Source organism: Motacilla alba, chromosome 1A, assembly GCF_015832195.1.
Source record: "Motacilla alba alba isolate MOTALB_02 chromosome 1A, Motacilla_alba_V1.0_pri, whole genome shotgun sequence".
NCBI classification, from domain to species: Eukaryota; Metazoa; Chordata; class Aves; order Passeriformes; family Motacillidae; genus Motacilla; species Motacilla alba.
The window spans coordinates 50,803,586-50,823,774 of NC_052031.1; the positions used below are offsets into that span (position 1 = coordinate 50,803,586).

At 47.1% G+C, this 20,189-nt stretch overlaps 1 protein-coding gene across 1 annotated transcript in view; it reads left to right on the top strand.

Annotated features, from left to right (window-relative positions):
• The window catches only part of MYH9 (myosin heavy chain 9), a 70,996-nt gene extending 60,704 nt beyond the window's left edge, over positions 1–10,292 (top strand). Inside the window, exons 29-41 of the mRNA XM_038153291.1 lie at positions 466–570; positions 1,872–2,024; positions 2,376–2,624; positions 3,088–3,300; positions 3,983–4,195; positions 4,550–4,711; positions 5,393–5,521; positions 5,861–5,949; positions 6,166–6,289; positions 7,364–7,572; positions 7,984–8,092; positions 8,394–8,566; positions 8,734–10,292. Of these exons, the coding sequence (XP_038009219.1) occupies positions 466–570; positions 1,872–2,024; positions 2,376–2,624; positions 3,088–3,300; positions 3,983–4,195; positions 4,550–4,711; positions 5,393–5,521; positions 5,861–5,949; positions 6,166–6,289; positions 7,364–7,572; positions 7,984–8,092; positions 8,394–8,566; positions 8,734–8,854 (2,049 nt within the window). The 3' untranslated portion in view covers positions 8,855–10,292. The remainder of the gene's footprint in view (positions 1–465; positions 571–1,871; positions 2,025–2,375; positions 2,625–3,087; positions 3,301–3,982; positions 4,196–4,549; positions 4,712–5,392; positions 5,522–5,860; positions 5,950–6,165; positions 6,290–7,363; positions 7,573–7,983; positions 8,093–8,393; positions 8,567–8,733) is intronic.
• Positions 10,293–20,189: the final 9,897 nt, after the last annotated feature.

Sequence of the window (20,189 nt, forward strand, 5' to 3'; positions counted from 1 at the left end):
TCCCGTAGAGGGACATGAAACATTGTCTTTGGCCTTCTCCTTTATGGAGGGTCGTCATTAAAAGCCAAACACTGCTAGCATATGCACAACCTTTTGAAGCATGAAAATGTAATTTTGAGACTCTAGATATAATCCTGAAGCAGATAGTATAAAATAGAGAATGAGTTTAAAAAATTTTACAATTGCTTACCAGTCTAAAAATCTCATATAGGCCTTAACCCAAATCAACCAAAATCAGAAGGCTGTTGCAATAGAGGTGATCTGAAATAAAAATCTCATTTCAGCTTCTCATATTTAATTCTTGGGACTGTGGAAATGATGTGTTCATTCCTTGAAAGATTATACACATGCCTTTCTGTTGAGAGGTGCCTCTGTTTTCAGTTTTAGGTCTCATAGCTGCTCACCTCTTCCTGCCTTTGTTTTTGCTGATGCATTCAGTAACTGATACTCTCATCTCTCCTTCAGGTCGAGTTGGACAATGTCACAGGTCTTCTAAACCAGTCTGACAGTAAATCAATCAAATTAGCAAAGGATTTCTCTGCTCTGGAATCACAGCTTCAGGATACACAGGTGAGAGCTTTGGAAACCAAGGCAACTGTGTACACAGGTGAGAGCTTTGGAAACCAAGGCAACTGTGTGTCTGTTACACATTGGTAAAGGAAGAAATCACTCTGGATGCCATTAAGTACTGATTATACAACAATTCAAAGGATTTGATCTGGATTTTTTTTTTTCTGGATTTTTGCTAAGGCGTTTATACTGCATGGCATTGAGGGCATTTCTACAGAAACAAGCTGGTTATCTTCCTTCTGCTTCCTCAGCCTGTGGAATATATGTGACTTTCCCTGTCTTGGGCTTAGAAGTCCTCCTCAATCACTTTTCCACAGGAGAGCACTTTAAGTGCTTCAACTGACTGCAATGTTTGTTTGAAGTTCTTGTTTGAGATCTTCATAGTCTAAGTGTTTGACAGGGTGTCTGTGTGTGTGCACATATGTGTGATTTCCAGTAAATTTGTCAAATTAAGCAGAAAGTTTTATTTCCCAGTGGATGTTGGAGAAGTGATAGATTCAAATAACTTCGTGTTTTTTCAGGAATTAAATCATCCTTAATCTTACACTTTGGGAAAAACATGCATTTACAGTTAGAAGAATATGACTCTTAAGGTCAAGCATGGAGTGCTAGGAAGGTTGGAAGGGAAGGGAAGAGCACATCAATAATAAGTAGCCTTGAACAGCCATCGATGTTCTGTCTACTTACTAGTCTTTAAAAAACAGACTCAAAGACAGGACACAATACAAAAATTCTGCACTAGGTTTGAAGATTGGGTAATCTTTACAGATCTTTCAGCTCAAGCACTGGCAGCCTAAGTCAGTCAATGCTGTTATGCCCTAAGCTGGTAAATGACCAGTGCTGTACAGTTCTGCTGAGACCAGCATTGTTTTTAACCATGCAAGAGCACGTGGGTCTGTTGTGTGTTCCTTTAGGACTGGAATATGAGAGAGACACGTAGCAGAGTACAGTCATGCTGTTGTTGGGAAAGGCCTGAATACTTTCTGTGCCACTTGGAGGACTTGAGAAAAGACTCTGGAAAAGCTTGTGCTGTAAGGCCTTGAGAAAGGCATGTGTGGCAAACCTGTGTGTACTTTAATGATTAGAGTGTAGGAGAGAATAGGACCCTTCTGAATATTTTGTTTCTATACTGACTCACTGAAAGGTAGTTATTTAAATTGTGTCTTCAGTTGTCTTATCTGTGAAATTAGATGCATGCTTAAAGTCAACTTCAGAAGCACTCCTGGAGAGAGTGGATGGGGATTGTGAGCCTTTAAATCCAACGAGTGGTGCTGAATTCCCCTGGGGTGTTTGCTTTACAGGAGCTGCTGCAGGAGGAGACTCGCCTCAAACTGAGCCTCAGCACTAAGCTGAAGCAAATGGAGGATGAGAAGAATGCTTTCAAAGAGCAACTGGAAGAAGAGGAGGAGGCAAAGAGAAACCTGGAGAAACAGATCTCTATTCTTCAGCAACAGGTACAGAGTCTGCGTCCCATACGCCAGTGACTTGAGAGAGGAAGGATACGTACAGGTCTGTCTTGAGAGAAGATTTAAATGCAGAATTGACTTCTAGTAACACAACCTTTTCTGAGCAAGGGTGATTTAGCTGATTTGGGTGAGAGAAGAAATGAGGTGGTCTCTGATGATAATCATATTAGCTGCTTGTAGATTTCTGTCCAGGAATTCCTTTGGGAATTCAGTCATACAATATTATCTGAGCAGGGAGTAGTACCTTCAGACTCTCTTACTTGAAAGTCCTAAACTTCTGGTGCTGGTAAACTGCACAGAACATTTTCTGTGGCTTCATGTGCAATTCTGGTCCTTTAGGCAATAGATGCAAAGAAGAAGATGGATGATGGTCTGGGCTGCCTTGAGATAGCAGAGGAAGCCAGGAAGAAGCTGCAGAAGGACTTGGAGGGCTTGAGCCAGCGATATGAAGAGAAGACAGCTGCATATGACAAGCTGGAAAAAACAAAGACCCGCCTGCAGCAAGAGCTGGATGACCTCGCTGTGGACTTGGACCATCAGCGGCAGATCGTCTCCAACCTAGAGAAGAAGCAGAAGAAGTTTGATCAGGTATGACTTCAGTCATAAGCATTCAGTAGGTACATCTTATTGATAGGTCTGCTTTAAGAATACCTGAGCAATACTACTTGGAGAATGCATATTTATTTCTGAACTAAGGCAGAGCACATAGAGTGGAGAAAAAAGCTTTAATAGAAGTGAATTAATTTTGTTCTATGAATAGGAAGTTAAGCAATGTTCCTTTTCACAAAGGGATAACATTTATATCAAAACCAAGATTGAATTTGAAGTGTCATTTGCAAATCATCTCAGAGAAGGTTGAAAATAATAGGTTGGAGGCCTAGGAAATCAGGGGGAGATGGGATGGTGCACTTCATTCTCTGAAGCTGCATTTTCTTGATTCCTTCTATCCATGGAAGAACACTATGAAGAAGGCCCTGATGAAAAGATGCATGTTGACCTTGTTACCAAATGATCAGTAATTTCTCAGAATACTGATGCTGTGCTCTTGTAGCTGTTGGCAGAGGAGAAGACCATCTCTGCCAAGTATGCGGAGGAACGGGACCGCGCTGAGGCAGAGGCCCGGGAGAAGGAGACCAAGGCCCTGTCCCTGGCCAGAGCCCTGGAAGAAGCCATAGAGCAGAAGGCTGAGATGGAACGAATCAATAAGCAGTTCCGTGCAGAGATGGAAGATCTCATGAGCTCAAAGGATGATGTTGGGAAAAGTGTAAGTATTCAGTTGAAGTGTCCGGGCAGGAACTGTCACACAGTCGATACTGTTACTTCTGTACTGTAAAAAGCTAATGCCAGTGGTAACACAGAGGAAAGTTGTGGGGAGGACTGGATACATTGTGAGTTTGTGAATGTTATGTTTGTGGTGTATCAGTAATTGGTAAAGGTGGGTTGGAAATGACCCAAATGAGGCAGTGGCAAAGCTGAAAATTACCTGGTATCCTTGTGGTAGAGGTAAAGGTATGGGGTGAACCTGATATGTAAAATACAGCAAGTAACCAGGCAGTGGAAGACATTACCTCCAATATTAAAAAAAAAAAAAAGAAATGTTACATTAATGAAGGAAAAGAATAAATTCAGAGGCTAAGAAGTATTTTCTTGAATTCTGTCAGAACCGGAGGTGTCCAGCTCTGGTACATCTTCACTAAGGCAGGACTGGGCTGACAAATGCTTTTCTCTTTCTCCCCACCACCACACACACACACACACAAAACCAGAACTAACAGTAATTGTGGTTCAGACTGGCAGCATGCATCTGCCCTAATACAAGGGACAGGTTCAGAGTTCTTGTATCCAGTTTGATGTGAGTGGCTGTTTTTAGCCTTTTTTTTTCTGTTAGGGTAGATTAAATGGTCTGCCCTCTCCATGGAAACCTCATGTGTGGTACTGTGTTGTAGGTCCATGAGCTGGAGAAAGCTAAGCGAGCTCTGGAGCAGCAGGTGGAGGAGATGAAGACACAGCTGGAAGAGCTGGAGGATGAACTGCAGGCCACAGAGGATGCCAAACTGCGGCTAGAAGTGAACCAACAGGCTATGAAGGCACAGTTTGACCGAGACCTCCAGGGCCGTGATGAACAGAATGAAGAGAAGAAGAAACAGCTGATCAGACAAGTAAGAACTGGTTGTAAATCCTCAATGCATTCTGAACACAAAGGCACTTGTGTCCAAAGATGGTCAGGCAGACAGTGCCAATCCAAAGATTGTTGTTCATGTTAATACTCCAGGCAATATTGCAAAGCTGTGACAGACTTCCTCCCTTGTGTGTGTGACTGTTCCAATAGTCTTTGTCTATGATAGGAACCCGTGGGGCTTTATTAGTGAGGAATGTCAGCCCCATCCCCCTGCCAGGGAGAATGAAGACAAGTCACATGCTTGCACTTACACAGCCTTTGAAAGGGGAATGCGAGAAGTGGGTGCTGGGAAAGGAAGGAGCCGAAATGCTGATGCCTCTGCTGCTCCACACAGGTTCGGGAGATGGAGGCAGAACTGGAGGATGAACGAAAACAGCGCTCCATGGCTGTGGCTGCCAGGAAGAAGCTCGAGATGGACCTGAAGGATTTGGAAAGCCACATAGACACTGCTAACAAGAATCGTGAAGAGGCCATTAAGCAGCTGCGCAAACTGCAGGTGAAGCATTGCAGCTGTTTCAGCTGTCAGGACAGAGTTTTTACTCAGGGAAATGGGATGCAAGATTTCACCTCACCAGAACATTGCATCAGTGTCACATGAGCAGCAAAATCTTGCAGCTGTTCATTGTGGAAGATGTTTTGGTAATCTCAAGCATCCTTCTAATCCCAATCTGCCTGTTTAAATCCCTGGGAGACAAACTGTAGGCAAAGTCCACTCTAGTGCTTCAAGGTCCATGTTTTTGGAAAGCATTACAGAGCTGCAAAGCTAGAGGATCTTAAATAACATTTAGGCCTACTCCTGCCCCAAGATGGCTCTATTGTGCTTTTTAAATTCCTGCAAGCAGTTGTCTGATCTGTTCTCAGGAAAAACGAAATCCTCCCTAGACTGTTCATTCCATTGCTTCACTAGAAAGCTGCCTGTACCTTCCCTTCCCCCCTCTATTTATCTGACAAAACTTTTTTTCTACAAAAAGCAGTCTTGTTTGCTTCCATCGATATTTTCGCATGTTACTTGTGAAATGCAAAAAGGATGATTCCTTTTGTTTTTGCAGCAACCTTTGTGGTTGCTGGAGAGTAATGAATCCCTATTTCTGTTTTCCATCCATGTTTCCCATAAGACAAACCACATCTCTTAGTATGAGTGCTCTGAAACCCATCCCTTTCTATTCTCTGTTTTCAGGCACAAATGAAGGATTACATGCGGGAACTGGAGGACACACGTACTTCCAGAGAAGAGATCTTGGCACAGGCCAAAGAAAATGAGAAGAAGCTGAAAAGCATGGAGGCAGAGATGATCCAGTTGCAGGAGGTAATGGAATATGCATGAAAATCAAGAGTTGGTTTGTTTTCTTTGGCCAAGAACTGTATGTAGCAGTCTAAGCTGGAGTGTTTATTTCCTTTCTTTTGTACTTTTTGCTCTGCTCAAATATGAGGTCCAATTCAAAATGCAGACTTTGGCCCTTTCCTGTGTGATAGGAGTGTGCAAAGCAAAGGAAGCTGTGGGGTGGACAGGGAACAGGCCATGTCATAGAATGATCTTTGGGTTGTGCTGGAGACCATACCAGCCATTACCAGTAACTCCTTTTTCCTATGCTGCATTAATTGGTAGCTTCCTATTGGATCAGTGTCCGTCTCGTTTTCATTCCAGGAACTTGCAGCTGCTGAGCGTGCCAAGCGCCAAGCCCAGCAAGAGAGGGATGAGCTGGCTGATGAGATTGCCAACAACAGTGGTAAAGGGTGAGTAATGTTCCCTGTTTGAGGGAGGAGGAGCTGCTATGAGAAAACACTTCTTGGTCTGCCTTTTTTTTTTTTTTTTATGTAGACTGCAGCACACACTGTATCCCCTCTGGTCCCTAAAGACTGAGATAATTTTGTGTACAAGTGGTGAGTTTTCCCCAAGGCATTGATGCCATCAGTGCTGCTTTAATGCTCTTGTGACTCTGTGTTCTGTAGGGCACTGGCCATGGAGGAGAAGAGGCGCCTGGAGGCACGGATAGCTCAGCTGGAGGAGGAGTTAGAAGAAGAACAGGGCAACACAGAGATAATCAATGACCGGCTCAAGAAGGCAAATCTTCAGGTACTGTTCAGGCTGCAGCAGCCCATGGGGCTTCTCTGGTGTGTGTGAATTGTCCACCTGTGCTCTGAGTAATGCCAGCAGCTGCCTTGTGCACAGTGCAGGCCCTCAGAAGGCCATAGGTGTGAGCCAGATGAAACAGCTGAATACCACGGTACAGAAAATAGCAGCCAAAATTATGTTAACTCGCTGGCTTTGTTCCAGCTACCCAATGATTTTAAATGGTCAATCTCCCAAATTTATTTTAAACCAAACCAACCCCCTCCCAGTCCCTTTTTTCTATACTAAGGGATATTGAGAAAGATGATCTGTGGCATGCTGCTCGAACTCGACATGCTGAAGAGTGCCACAATGTGTTTGGAAAATTGCTTTTCTGCCAGTTCTATGCTGTTTCAAATGGACTGAGCATATGAAATTTATTAGGCTGCTATAGAAACCATGATCTTGGTCTGCCTGTTGCATGCCATATTTTGTCTGCCCAGCTTTGAGAGTCAAGCATGCTGTTTTCTTAGCACTCCAAAGCCAAGGATCTGGGCTGATGGTTTTCCAAAGGGCTTATTAATTCTGATAGATGAGAGTGTGGTTCTCTACTTGGTTGACTATCAGCCAAGCCTTGGCTTGGAAGTAGGCAAGTTCCCGCCCTTTTACCTCTGAAAGTCAGTATTTTAAAGCTGCTGCTTTGTACTGGAAATAGACAGCAAATAAACAATAAATTAGTAAAGCACATGTATTGGATCCACTTGCCTCAAGATTTTTGTAATTCAGAGACTGATAATTACTGTGTTAAGTACCAGACCATGGCCTTAGCCTCAGAGGACAGTGAATGTGATTGGCAAGTTTAGGTAGCCTAAGAGGAGGTTGATAAACCTGTTATTCAAGGAATTACTTTGAAAATCTGGGTAAACTAAGATACTTTGAGAAGTGTCCTGCCTACAGACAGCTCCCTGTGCATCAGAGTTATTCCAAGTATTCAGCTCACCCTCAGGGTCCTTGTTCTTTTTGAGTCTGAGAAATAAACGAGCCTTTCAGCAGGAGCACTGGCTGTGCTGAGCAGTCCTTATCTCTGTCTCCGTGCAGATAGATCAGATGAACGCCGACCTGAACGCCGAGCGCAGCAACGCGCAGAAGAACGAGAACGCTCGCCAGCAGATGGAGCGCCAGAACAAGGAGCTCAAGCTCAAACTGCAGGAGATGGAGAGCGCCGTCAAGTCCAAGTACAAGGCTACCATCACAGCCTTGGAAGCAAAGATAGCACAGCTGGAAGAGCAGTTGGACATGGAGACCAAGTATGTACTAGAAGAATCTCTGTCTACTTTACCAGCTTCCATCCCTTCTGGGATTTGAAGCTCTTCTTAATTCTGATTTGTCTGAGTGAGAGCTTCATCCCAGGTATACAGGGTAGTACAGAAGTAAGATCCTGGCACACCTTCCTTGTTTTTCACAGTAAATACATCTTCTTCTGAAGTCAACCACTCCTAAAACCGTGGCTGTGGTACACTTGTTGCCCCTCTGTAACTCTTGTCCATGTGACATTAGCCTTTTGGTCTGGGAGAATGTTGCTTCCCATCCCCTTTGTTTTCCTAAGTTAAGGAGGACTTTTGCCGTCTTCCTCACTTCTAGCTTGTCCAGGTCAGGTGGTCTTGCTGGGGACAGTGGGAGATAAGCTGTTGTCTGAGCCTCCCTGTGTTTGTGTTCAGGGAGCGCCAGGCTGCCAGCAAACAGGTGCGCCGTGCTGAGAAGAAGCTGAAAGACATCCTGCTACAGGTGGATGATGAGAGGCGTAACGCTGAGCAATTCAAAGATCAGGTGGGTACAGTGACCTGCAGTGTCTGTGAGTCTTCTAGGGGGTAGGCTTTCCCTTCTATGACCAAGGCATTCACCATCCTTTGGATTTCTCTTCTTCTCTGTCACTGTAATAACTACAAGATGAGACAGATGAAAATGTGATTCTTTTAAAGAAAAACTAGGACCTCTCAAGTCCTAGGCAATTCCCTTCAGAAAGGGAAGAGGGGGCTTTGGAAACTCTGCTTTTTACTGCTCTAAGTACTGTGCTGCAACTCTGGGGAAACACTGAGTTCTTATTACTTTTTGCCCCACACACGCTCAGGCGGACAAGGCAAACATGCGCTTGAAGCAGCTGAAGCGCCAGCTGGAGGAAGCAGAGGAGGAGGCCCAGCGAGCCAATGCATCCCGTAGGAAGCTCCAGCGGGAGCTGGAGGATGCCACCGAAACAGCAGATGCGATGAACAGAGAAGTCAGCTCCCTGAAGAGCAAACTCAGGTAAGGAGAAGCATTTTGTGCCATGCCTTGGCAGCCAGTGCAGCATGGGCTTTGTGCAGCTGCCCACAGCAAACAGCAGGGCCAGGTGCTTCCCCATCTCGTCCCAGAGCCTTCCTTGCCTGTGAGTTCTGTGGAACCTTGCTGACATGCCACGTGTCCTTCCCTAGGCGTGGGGACCTGCCGTTCGTCATGACACGCCGGATGGTCAGGAAGGGAACAGGAGAGTCGGTGTCCGATGAGGAAGTGGATGGCAAGGCAGATGCTGGTGATGCCAAAGCTACTGAATAAGTCCTCCCGTTTGACCCAGGTTACATGCGAGGGAGTGACCCACCTACCCTCCCCTCTTCCACTGGACTTTCAGCAAACCCTCTCCTCCTAAATTGGCTGGGGATCTGCAGAGCAAGCCCAGGTCTGTGTGTCTGGAGCCATCGGGCATCTGTGTTCCTAGTTTTCTCCTCTTTCCAGTTTCCTAATCCTCTTTGTATTTAATGCCAAAGAGTCAGGGCTCTGAAATTTGACCAGCAGTTTGGCCACTGCAAAGGCCTGTAGAACTGTCTGTGCCATGTCTGCTGGTAAATCCTTACAGTTTGGAGGGAGTGGGGCTAGGGAAAGATTATTTTTGCTGTAAATCTCCTTTTGTCTTCAATTCTAGCTGCAGGGAAGCTTCGTCCTGTATTCTTTCCCCTCCCTCTTTGTTTGCTTTAGGCAATCATGTTCAGTGACCTCAGACTTCTGCCTCTTTTAATCTGCCCACCCATGTGGTTTGGGAGCAGTTTCAGGAAAAACGGTGTGCTTTGGCCATGGCAATTTGCCCTTTCTTCTTTCATGTGTTTCCAGGGAGGGCTGAAGAGGGAAACTCCTCTTGGGACCGCTTACCTGGGGGACTTGCCAAAGTTCTCTCTCTTTTTTTTTTTTCCTTGCATCTTTTTTTTTCCCCCAATTTTTTTTCTTTTTTCTTCCCTTCTTCTTCTTTTTCCTATCTGGATAGATCTCTGAAGTGCAATGATGTCCTGTTTGCATCTCTGCCTCTGAGCGGTTTCATCTAAGGTGTTGTGGACCAGTAGTTAATGACAGGCTGGGGGAGCAGAGCAATGTCCTTGTGCTTGTCCAAGAATCTCTGGGGGACCAAATATATTTAATGGTAATAGACAAAATCTAGAGGAATTTAATAGGGTAGTGGGCAGAGGGTGGGGATAAGGGGAGGGAAATTCCTCTTATTGACATGTCCAAACCTCTTGCACCTGCTCTGTAACCGGGGGTTGGGATTAGTTATTGTGCACCATTGACTAAGAGTATATTAAAAACCCTTTAATCTGCACAGATATATGTAAGGCCTTTGTATTTCTTGTAATAAGTGATTAAGAAAAAAAATAAAGGTCTTTATCACTGCCTTTCTCTTGGGACCATGGCTATATATAGATAGTCTTTACTTTTCTACACCGTACACTGGTTGCTGGATTTACCTGTATTCTTAACCATATTGTATATGCTGCATTTAGACCTACTTATGAGCAAAGCAAGATTTAAATATGAAGCACCATACTGTATGCCTGAAGCACCCTAATGGAGGAGCCTCCTGTCCCAATTGCTGTCACAGAAGAATTTAAATTTTTTTATATAATAAAAGTGCCTTAGCATGTGCCTCAGCTGTGTGTCACCACTACAGTCAGTAATGGTTTACTGGTGCTCCACTGATGTTACCAATAAAGATTATCCATGTGCTGCAGTTGTGTGTGTGTGTTGCCCTTTCCTCCTTTCATCGGTGCAGTGAAGACCCTGTGCGGCTGCGGAAACTCTGCTTTTGTTACATTTTTGCCAGAAATTGAGTAAGAAATTTGTGCCCATATTCTGGTGTTTCTGGCCCCTTGAAGTGCCACAAGCATATTCTGGTCCTCCAGCCAGGGCAGGAGACGCTGGAGTGCAACACCAGCAGCTCCTGACTCCGAGCTCGTCCCTCCCATCCTCTGCTGGCAGAGATTCAGACCTTGCTGAGAAAGTCTGAGCTGGGAGCTGCGGTTGGGGCTGGGCCGGGCCCTGCGTGGCAGTGATGGGGAAGGAGGTGCTGGCACTCAGCATAAGGGGCCTGTGCTGCCAGCAGGGGCTGCTGCCAGGGCCCATCTGGCAAGCAAGGACAAGGGAGGATGCAGCTACAGGAAACTCCTTCTCTGGGGAGCACACATGGCTGCTGCACACGGCGTTTCTGCCTAACCAGATGTTGGGAGGGGAAAAGGTTTCTCATTAAGAAACTTCAGCATAAGTCGAAGTTAAAAAGGCCGAGGGGGAGTGCAGAAGGAGCAGGCACAGTTAACCGTGTGCTGCTGCACAAGTGGGTGCAGTCCCTTTTTAAAGGGTCGATTGAGAATGAGCTGCTTTTGAAGCTGTGTTATGTTGGCTGCAGGTTTAGAAAGTCTCGGTAAGGATTAAGGCACAAAGGGCTGGATGTGGGTTCATGTGTGGAATGTGGATGTGTGGAATACAGGCACTGCTGTGCTGATGTCCTGCATATAGGACTGTTGTTAAAAACAGGACTGGACTTAGTGTCATCTGGGAGGTTACTGATTCAGCTGCTTCAATCTTTTTCCAAAGTGTTTTCCAGAAACTGGCAGGGTAATCTCTGAGACCACTGTGCCCTTTAAATTGCAGAGAAATTGCTTTCCCATCATAGAATCAACTTGAAATGGCACCACTGGCCAGGCACTGCAGTGATCCAGAGCAGAACTTGGGTGCTGGTGCTGTGAAGACCCTTTTAAGCTCAGGCTGCTTTTTGTGTCCTTAACCTTGTGCTGTGTGAGCCAGAGCACTGTTTGGCTGCTGTTCTGTCCTGTGCAAGATGGAAAGAGGTTTGTGTCTCTTTTTTTTTTTTTTTTTACTGGCACAGTATTTTTCTTCAGCTTTCCACTTTTTTGTGCATCCCCATGGAAGGGATAAAATTAAGTCTCCTATTCACCATTTTCTGCTTTGCCGAGCGCAACCTCGAGCCAGGAGATTCTCATGGCTTCAGGTTAGTTGCTCTTCTGTGCCTCTCCAGAGCTGGTAAATGCTTCACAGTGGTATTTCGTGGGATTTTGGGGATGGTCTGAGTAGGTGAATAGTTACTAAAGGTAATAAGCATGGAAAAGAGATTGAGCTGGGACCTTTTCTATAGGGCCTACAAAAAATAGTTTCTGGAAGTTGTTGCTGGAGCTCTGTTGTCTGCAGCATCCTACCCCAGGGCTGATCCCAGCAGGTGGTGGAAGGGATCTAAATTAAAGGGAAGGGCATAGAGAGGTTTTGAGGAGATGTAAGAGATGAAGTTGATTACAAATATTCCTGTCCCTGCACTGGGCCATTCTTCTGACACAAAGGATTGACAACCAGATCATTACAGGTAATAAACCAGTTAAAAAAAAAAAAAACATGTTAAATTGTTGCAGGTTACAGTGTGGCCCTCACAGGCCATTGCAGCAGCAGCAGCACAGAGGGGCAGAGCAACCAGCCTAGCCCCAGCCTCTGGGAAATGGAGGTGAATCACCAGACCTGCAGCAGCATCCTGTGCAAAGAGCTGCTTTTCCTGGAGAGCAGCTGAGTGCTCTGCTTGTTCCTGCTGCAGCTTCCCCCCAGGCAGAGCAAGGACAGTGGCCATTAGAGCCAGTTCCAGCTGGGCTCCTGGGCACAGCAGCACTGACCTGCCAGGTTTAGGGTTTAGCTCTCTTCCATTCCTTCCATAAATTGATTTGAGTACCACTTAATGTAAATGGAGAATGAGGGTGGAGATTCAGTGGCTGTGGAGTGGGAGCCCTCAGCGACAGGCATTGGAGTGGGGGAGCTAAGGTGGAAATTGCAGCTTTCCCAGTCTAGGGTGGGAGGGAGGTCTCAGAGCAGCGGTTTAAGTAATCTGAAAATAAAATGCAGACTGCTGCAGCCCAACTAGAGCTGAGGCAGCTCAGCCTGTTCTGGAGATGCTGGAGACAGTATTCCCAGTTTCAGGACAGAGAGCTAGTACTAGTGGATAACTGCTGTCTGTCTGGATTTAATTTTATCTTTTCCCTGATGCTCTAGCAGTGGCAGCAAAAGCAGAAGGAAAAGGATAGAAAAAAATTAAACCAAAACGTTTTTTGTCCTAAATTTGTGACTTCCATCCCTGCTAGCACTTCAAGCCTGTGTGGCTGAGTAGAACAACGAGCTGGGCAGCAAGAGGAAAAATGAAATATGAAGTGTCTTGAAGCAATGATGGTCTGGTACATGAGAGGAGAGAGGGGCAGGGAGCCAGTTCCCTGTGCTGGGGCAGCCTCTCTCTCTCTGAGACTTTGAATTTGGGTAAAACGTACAGAGAAGGATGCTGAAAAGCCAATTAGGTAAAATTACAGCCACGCTTTGGACTGGGCTTGGTTGTGCAGGAGGAGCATTGAGGGCGGGCCACCTTCTCTGCTCACCTGCAGCAGCTGAGGGTGTGTGCAGGCAGCAGAGGCCCTGGGACACGTGCCCTGCAGGACAGTCTGCCTTGGAGGTTTCACTATTGCTCAGCTCTCCAGCCCTAAGGAAGAGCAAGGGAGGAAGTGGAGGACTCATGATGATGGAGTGGTTGGCCTCACAATGCCGTGTTTCTCTTAATGTGGTTGCTTGCTGCTAATTAAGCTGGAATTACACTGTGAATGGCTTAATTCAGTACAGACCTAATTGACTTCTGATGGAATTTGTGCAGAATGTCATGGAAGTGGGTGTTGTGGCAGGGTGTACCACTTGGGACAAATAGATCACTTCCTTAGACTCCTTTTTAGGAGAAGAGCTATGGCTCAAATCCCTGACCTCATTTAAGACTGAATTTGAAGGAGGGCTCTGTGGTAAGAAAAAGTCTCACTAGACATGAAGTTCTGGTGGCAGAGAATGGTAGCGACAGTGGAGAGATTTGCCTAGAAGTGCAGAGATGCTGTGCTCTACAGCCAAGAGATATGGGGCAGCCTCCACGAGCTGTGGGCTAAAGCAATGACTTGGTAGAGGAAAGAAAAGGAGAAAGGAAAAAAAATACAACAAACTCTTGGAGCTGTGATCAAAGGAACTTCCTGCTTTCATTCCCCCTGTATCCAGGGAAACATTTCCCTGTGCTGCCTTATAAAGAAACAGCATCACGCAGGAGCTGAGCCCACCTTTCACTTTTCCTCCCCCAAACTCCTGGCACTGAGGCACTCCTAGTGCAGCAGCCAGGGAAGCATCCTTTCTCCTAGCCCAGGCTCTTCCCTTCTGGAATGCTTCACTCAGTCCTGAGCTGTCCCTGGGATTTGAGAGGATCTTGGCAAAACTTCCCAGCCCTGCAAGCTGCTGGATGGATGCAGCCTGCCCAGGCTGCCCCATGGCCAGCAGGCACGTGTTGAAAGCTTGTTTCGTTTCCTTCTCGGCACTTCCCCATGGGAGCTGAGAGGGCACGGGGGCTGCATGCACCCTGTCTGTGCTGCCAAGTCCATCCTGGATCAGAGCTGGCTCTTTCAGACACCATTTCTGCCTCCCAAAGCTGGTGCAGCTGCAAGGAGCTCAGCTCTGGAGGAACGACCAGCTCCAGCCTCAGGTGAGGCTCTCTGCCTAGCTATTAGTGTTGTTGCTAGGATCTGCAACAGGCTTTGAAGCTGAGGTTATGGGCACAGCCAAAACAAGTTTTAATGAGGTAACACAGCCCAATTTGCTGTGCAGGCTTTTGATACTGTGGGCTGTCGATGTGCTTGTGCAGCTCACAGCTCACCAGCTCATCATTTTGGGAAGCACGAGGCACCCAGCTGTCTTGCCCTGATGTGTCCTTGTGGGTAAGGCACAGACAAAGCTCTTGATCAGCTTTTGCTTGAAGCTCAGCTCACCATTTCCCTCTCACCTGTGAAGTTTCTGGGAGGTGACTTCAAGGACACGGCTTATGCTCCAGCATGGATCTGCAGTTAAACTGCAGCAGGCCCCCACGCGAGGACAGGTGCCAGGTTTGGGCTGTCTGTGTTTGTTCAGGCCCCTGCTGCGAGGCTGTAGGGGATTTATCTGCATCCCAACACCTCTCTTTTGCTAAGGGAGGCGCTCACTTCTGTGCTGCAGCCAAGGCATTTGGTTCAGAGGAGGGATGGCCAGCAGAGCTGGCAGCCCCGCTGCACTAGAGGATAACGCAGAGTATCTCTGCAGCGGAGGAGGAAATTACACCGGGAGTAAAGCCCCGCCTAGCTCAGAGGTCGTTTGCTGGCGCTGCTTCTCTGGGCAGGTGAGAAAATCAGAACTGCTTGGACAGAAAACATGCTGGGGCCCAGCACCTGCATTTGTGGGGCTGACTGGTTCAGGGCAGGCAGTTCCACTGCCACCATGGAAGTGTCAGGACAAGGACGGGACCTGCACATGCAGCGTGCCTGCAGGACTGCTCCTCGCACTGGGTATGGCACGGCCCTGAGCACAGCATAGCTTCAGAGGGACACCGAGGAAGAGCCAAGCCTGGCAACACATCCCCGTGAAGGAACCTGACAGGTGTGCTTTGGGCAGAGGATGAAAGGGGATCAGGGAGAAAATCACAGAGGGAGACCAGAGAGCAGTGTCCCTGTGGCTCCTCTCCCATAACCTGGGAGCAAAGAGGGATGTGATGGAGAGAGGAACAGGCACCCATTCCAGGGACGCATGGCATGGCAGGGGCAGAGCTGTGTCCAGGATTATCATGCAGGATCATTTCAAAACAGCTTCCCTCCGAAGCAAGATTTCAAGGTCCTGTTCCCCTGGGTGCACGGAGCAGTTGTTTGCTGCTCCGCTGTCCAGGATCTGGCAGATCAGTTCCCCAAAATCTTCCCTCTGCATTCCCCTGGCACCTCTATGAGCTGTGCTAGAGAATGCCTGCTCTCCACGGGGCCACAGTACCTATGGCTTGCCCAGCAGGAGAGGCTGCCTCACGACCCTGCAATGAACTATTAAAAGCAACAAGATGATTAAAATAAACTATCATGGGACATTCTCTCCAAACAGAAAGCATGAGCTGGATTCTGTCATTTCCCAGGAAAGTTAATCAGTGTTTGCAGGCTGCCATGAAGTTGGGAGGAGCTCAGGCAGTGCTGGTGGGAGGCTCACCCAACTAATTTCTCTACTGGCAAGGTGTGTGGGGGCAGCAGCACTGCTGTGGGCAGCTGGCTCCATTTCCCCCTGTCAAACAAAGCCTTTTCCTGGCCACCGGGGTGGAATAAGCAAACACCTCCCAGCAGACACCGTGGCAGGAAGAGCTGGGTCCGGATGGGTCTGGAATTGCCCGCACTCTGCTCCTGGCTGCAGCATGGCCTTGGCTGTGCTGCAGAAGGGTGAGAGCTGCTTGGGTGGGAGCCCATGGGGCACCTCTTGGTCACTGTCCCACTTGCTGGGACATCCCACCGAGGCAGAGAGCACTCCCTGTGAAGTGTAGTGGGCTAGTTGGACTTTGATCCATCCAGAGGAGCCCACAGCTCCCTTCTGCACTCAGTTTTCTCCAGCAGAGATCAGAGATTCCTTGAGAATCCTCCAGCTGATCCCAGGAACACTCCCACCTGCCCAGCAGGTACCCTGCCTCTGTGCACACAGGGAACCCCACTAATATTGCTGAAAAAGGGGCCCTTAGGCTCCTGTTTGACTGGGGGTAAATCGATTGCCGCCGCCCAGGTACCTTTGCTGGGGAGGATCACAGACGGTCCCAGGTGCCCCAGCCCTGTGTCCTCCTCACACGGCTGGAGCTGGGGATACATCTGGTGTGTGCAGGGCTCACCTCTCCTGTTTGAGCTGCTGGGTGAGAGCAAACCAAGCAGCAAAGATGGGTTGCACAGGCAGCAAAATTTTGCTCTGACATAATTTGTTCCCTTTACCTGCTTAGCTTTTGATTCTGCCTCTTCTTTTTCTGTTGCAACTGGCACAGGTCTTCTCGCTAACCTGGGCAGTTACTGTGCCAGGACAGGGATTGCTCCCGTGTGGTTTTGATGCTACTGCTTTCTGGTTTTCTTGAGCAGTCAATGGGTAAAATATTTACTGTCTTTTTCTTTTTTCTCCTCTCCTCTCCTCTCCTCTCCTCTCCTCTCCTCTCCTCCCAGCAAATCCTTTGATGCCAAGAGTCAATCACAGCACAACATTTCACAGAAAATAAGTGCTCGTGGCAATTCCTGCTCTGCAATTTAAACTTCTGTCTTCTTATAAAAAAAAGGAAAAAAAGGAAGTAAAATGTGGGGACCTGAGGATCTGGTAGATCTGGTAGGATCCCAGTGCTAAATTACTGCCTTAGAGGATTACCTGGAAAGTGTGGATGGAGAATACCAGCTGTGACTGGGATGTGTTTAAAAATTAAGTACCTCAGAGAACTAATGGTTTCAGCTGAAGAAATTTCTTGTGGGTTGAAAGCTGGAGGAAAGAGATGAATTATCAACAATCCAGCAGGTGAAGGGGGCTGCCTTATTTATTTCCGAAGCACAGCGAGACTCGATGTGTACTTACCTGTGTTGATTATGAGCCCCGCTGAGCTTGATTATAATTCGCTCTCCGGGGCGAGCGTGCTGCGCTGGTGGCAGGGAGGAAGTGCAAGAGGAATTTGTCTGTGCCAGGATGAAATGTGATTACTGGCTGCATGCTGCAGCAGGGGCTTGTTTCTGGGGGGTGGGGATCCCACACCTCTCAGGTATCCTACGAGTGCGAAAGCACTAGAGGGAAGTTTATATTTTTGGCCTGTTTCTGACTGGTTTGGTGCCACGACACCTAAGCTGGCACTCGGTCACAGCACAGAGCTGACAGTGTGAGGTGATCTCTTTGAAACAAAACAACAGCTGGGTAAAAGCTTTATATGAAAGGGAGAGTTCTGCTATAACCTAAATCTAAAGCAGCTGCCCCACAGCCATGGAGGAGCTGGAAACTGCTTTAATAGTGGTTTTAGTTAGAGCTTGAGCAGTTTATGGATGGGATTACCTGGCGTGATGTCTGTGCCAGCAGATTTCTGGGCTCAGTGACAGGGGACAGCCATGGGCAGCCTGAGCAGGGATTTTGGGGATGCTGCAGAGGGATTTGGGGTACACTGCAGAGACCTCAATGGTTGGGGGGAAGAAAAGGGCTGAGCAGAGGCAGGGCAGTGAGCCCTTGGCTTGTAGGCTGACACTCGTGGTAGTTCTGGGAGCCTTCAGTGAGATTTTGGCAGTGGAGAGGTGATTCATTCCTGCTCACAATCTGAACCTCTGCCTCTCATTTCTCTTCCTCTCCCTTCCCCTACTAATGTCTCCCAAGGGAAAGTTCCTGCTGCAGTAACGGGGAGGAAAAGACAAATCACAAAAGCAGAGGGCTGGGGGATGCCGGGCAGGCGGGGAAGCAACTCCAAGGGGCCGGCCTGCTGGAGCAGAGTCAGGAATGCTGGAGAGGGAGTGGCTGCAGGGACAGTGGAAAATGGATATTCAAGGGAGAAAAAGATTTTAAAAATCAATGTAAGCAGGTCCAGGAGATAAAACTGCAGTGACTTCACTAGAATGACACGGCTACAGCCTCGTACTACAATTACATTTATTTGGGTGCCCTACCTGTGCATTCTCACTGCTGAACAATGTATTCAGACTGCTTCCAGCATTTCTCTCTGTCGTAAATTGCTGGAATTTATAGCACTTACTTGGGAAACTGTGGTGATTTCCCCATGCCACATTTAACCCATGTCACCCAAGCTACCTAAACTCCATCTGAATGCAAGCTGTATGAAGAAAAGTGGTATTAATAAAGTCAGAGGCAAGTCTCTGGAGGGAGTGGCCAGCATGAGATGGTAATCCTGAGTCACACAGATGATTTCTGGGTCAGCCAGACCCTACAGCACAGGGCTGGTATCCCCAGCCAGCTCCAGTGTCACTCAGGCAGGGATTTCCACCACGGTTTTATCACCAGCTTCGCAGGGGCTCTGGATATCCCTTTCTGAATTTTGCATGGGCTGGTAATGTTTCATTTGATTTGAATCTCTAGCCTTGATCAAATGGCTGTTCAGCAGACAGGAATAGGAGAGGGGGCTGGAAAACATGACTAAATATGGCTGTGTTTCTGGTTGCTAGAGACTGCAGGATTAGCGGCTCCTTCTTGCCAGCAGCCACAGCTGAAGTTCCCAAGGTTTGAGGATCACTGAGGGGAGCTATAGCCCAGTCCTCTCCCTGCCTTTCAAAATTATTTATTTGTTTGTCTATTTAAATTTTTTTTGTTTGTTTTCCACAGAGAAATCTGCAAGCTATTGTGTGGGGTAGCAAACTTGGCACCCTCCAGCTGCCCATAAAATTGCATTAGGCGTTTATATTTCCTGTTGTGGATTATGTGTTGTCTGGATTTCAGATGATTCCAGGCAAGAGGCTTAGCCTTTTTTTTTTTTTTTTTTTTTGGGGGGGGCGGCGCTACAAATTGCATTTGAAATAATTTAATCTTCTTGGAGATAGCAGAGCACTGACTGGCAATCAGCAGATGGATGTGTTTTGAGACAGATGTAGGCAGCTTCCCTGCCTGCGACTTGCAGAGCTGCTCCAGCCCCGTGTGCATGGCACAGGCACCAGAGTCCTCACCCTATCCACAAGCACATCAATAACCTAATTGATTGCAATGATATTTCTCATGCTTAAAGTTAAGCAAGTGCTTGAATGTCATGCTGAATCACAAGTGAGGGATTTCTTGCTCTCAGTTCGCTTGACCCAGCTGGCTCCATGTACCCGCACACATCGGGAGTTTATCTGAAATCTTAGTATTCATGCAGATATAGCATACATGGGGGATTTTCTTTTCAAACTGGAGGTTGACTTACTTTGAAAATATCTTGATGGCTTGTATACAGAGTATTTATTGTGCTTTACCACTGTTTTCTAATTTGGATCTGAAGCCAAAGAGGCAGTAACTATTTTTAGAGTGGAGAAATCGCACTAAAAAAAGAAAAAAAAGGAAAATTATATTTTCAAATCTTACTTGAAACCTGAGCTGTATCAGCAGCAAATAGCATTGTGAAAGGGTAAAATCATATTGTAAGTGCTTATTGGTACAATGTTAGCATAAATTCACAGAGAACTTTTCTGCACGAAGGAAAAACGATCTTTTACTGCAAATGTACAATCTCGGGGCACGATTTTTGAGTCATGTTTATGTGAGTGAGTTGAGCTCACAGTCCCTGTGATGCGAATGCTGCACTGCTCGATAGCCAGCAGGTGGAGTCATCTATAATGGATGTGCTGTGGTCTGGAAAGTTGAGTAAGTACAGGATGGGACACGTGGAAATTTCAGTTGGAAGTTGAGACCAAGGAAAATATAAGCAATGGAACTGGAAAACTGTGAGCGTGGCAGATACAAAGAGCTAAAACTTTAGCAGCAGCAGAGGAGGGGACCTGCAAAATGTTTGGAACAGTGAAAAGCTGGAGCAATCCTGGAAACACTACTGTGGCTTGGATTCCAAGGCGTAATTCATGCTGTTGTAATTTGCACAGATGGCGGATGTCTCAAGGGAAGGCTTGAACAGCTGGGAAACATCAGGGTGTGGGCCTGCTTCAACCACACACCCTTTCTTTATCCCTGAATCAGTCACAGAAGTGAAAGGTGATACCGAGATTGAGATCGCTGCAGAAAATATCTGCAAGCTATTCTCTGTGCTGGGAGATGGCTCCTCTTGCACGGTGAGTCCTGTTAAGGACCAGCTTAATTTGAC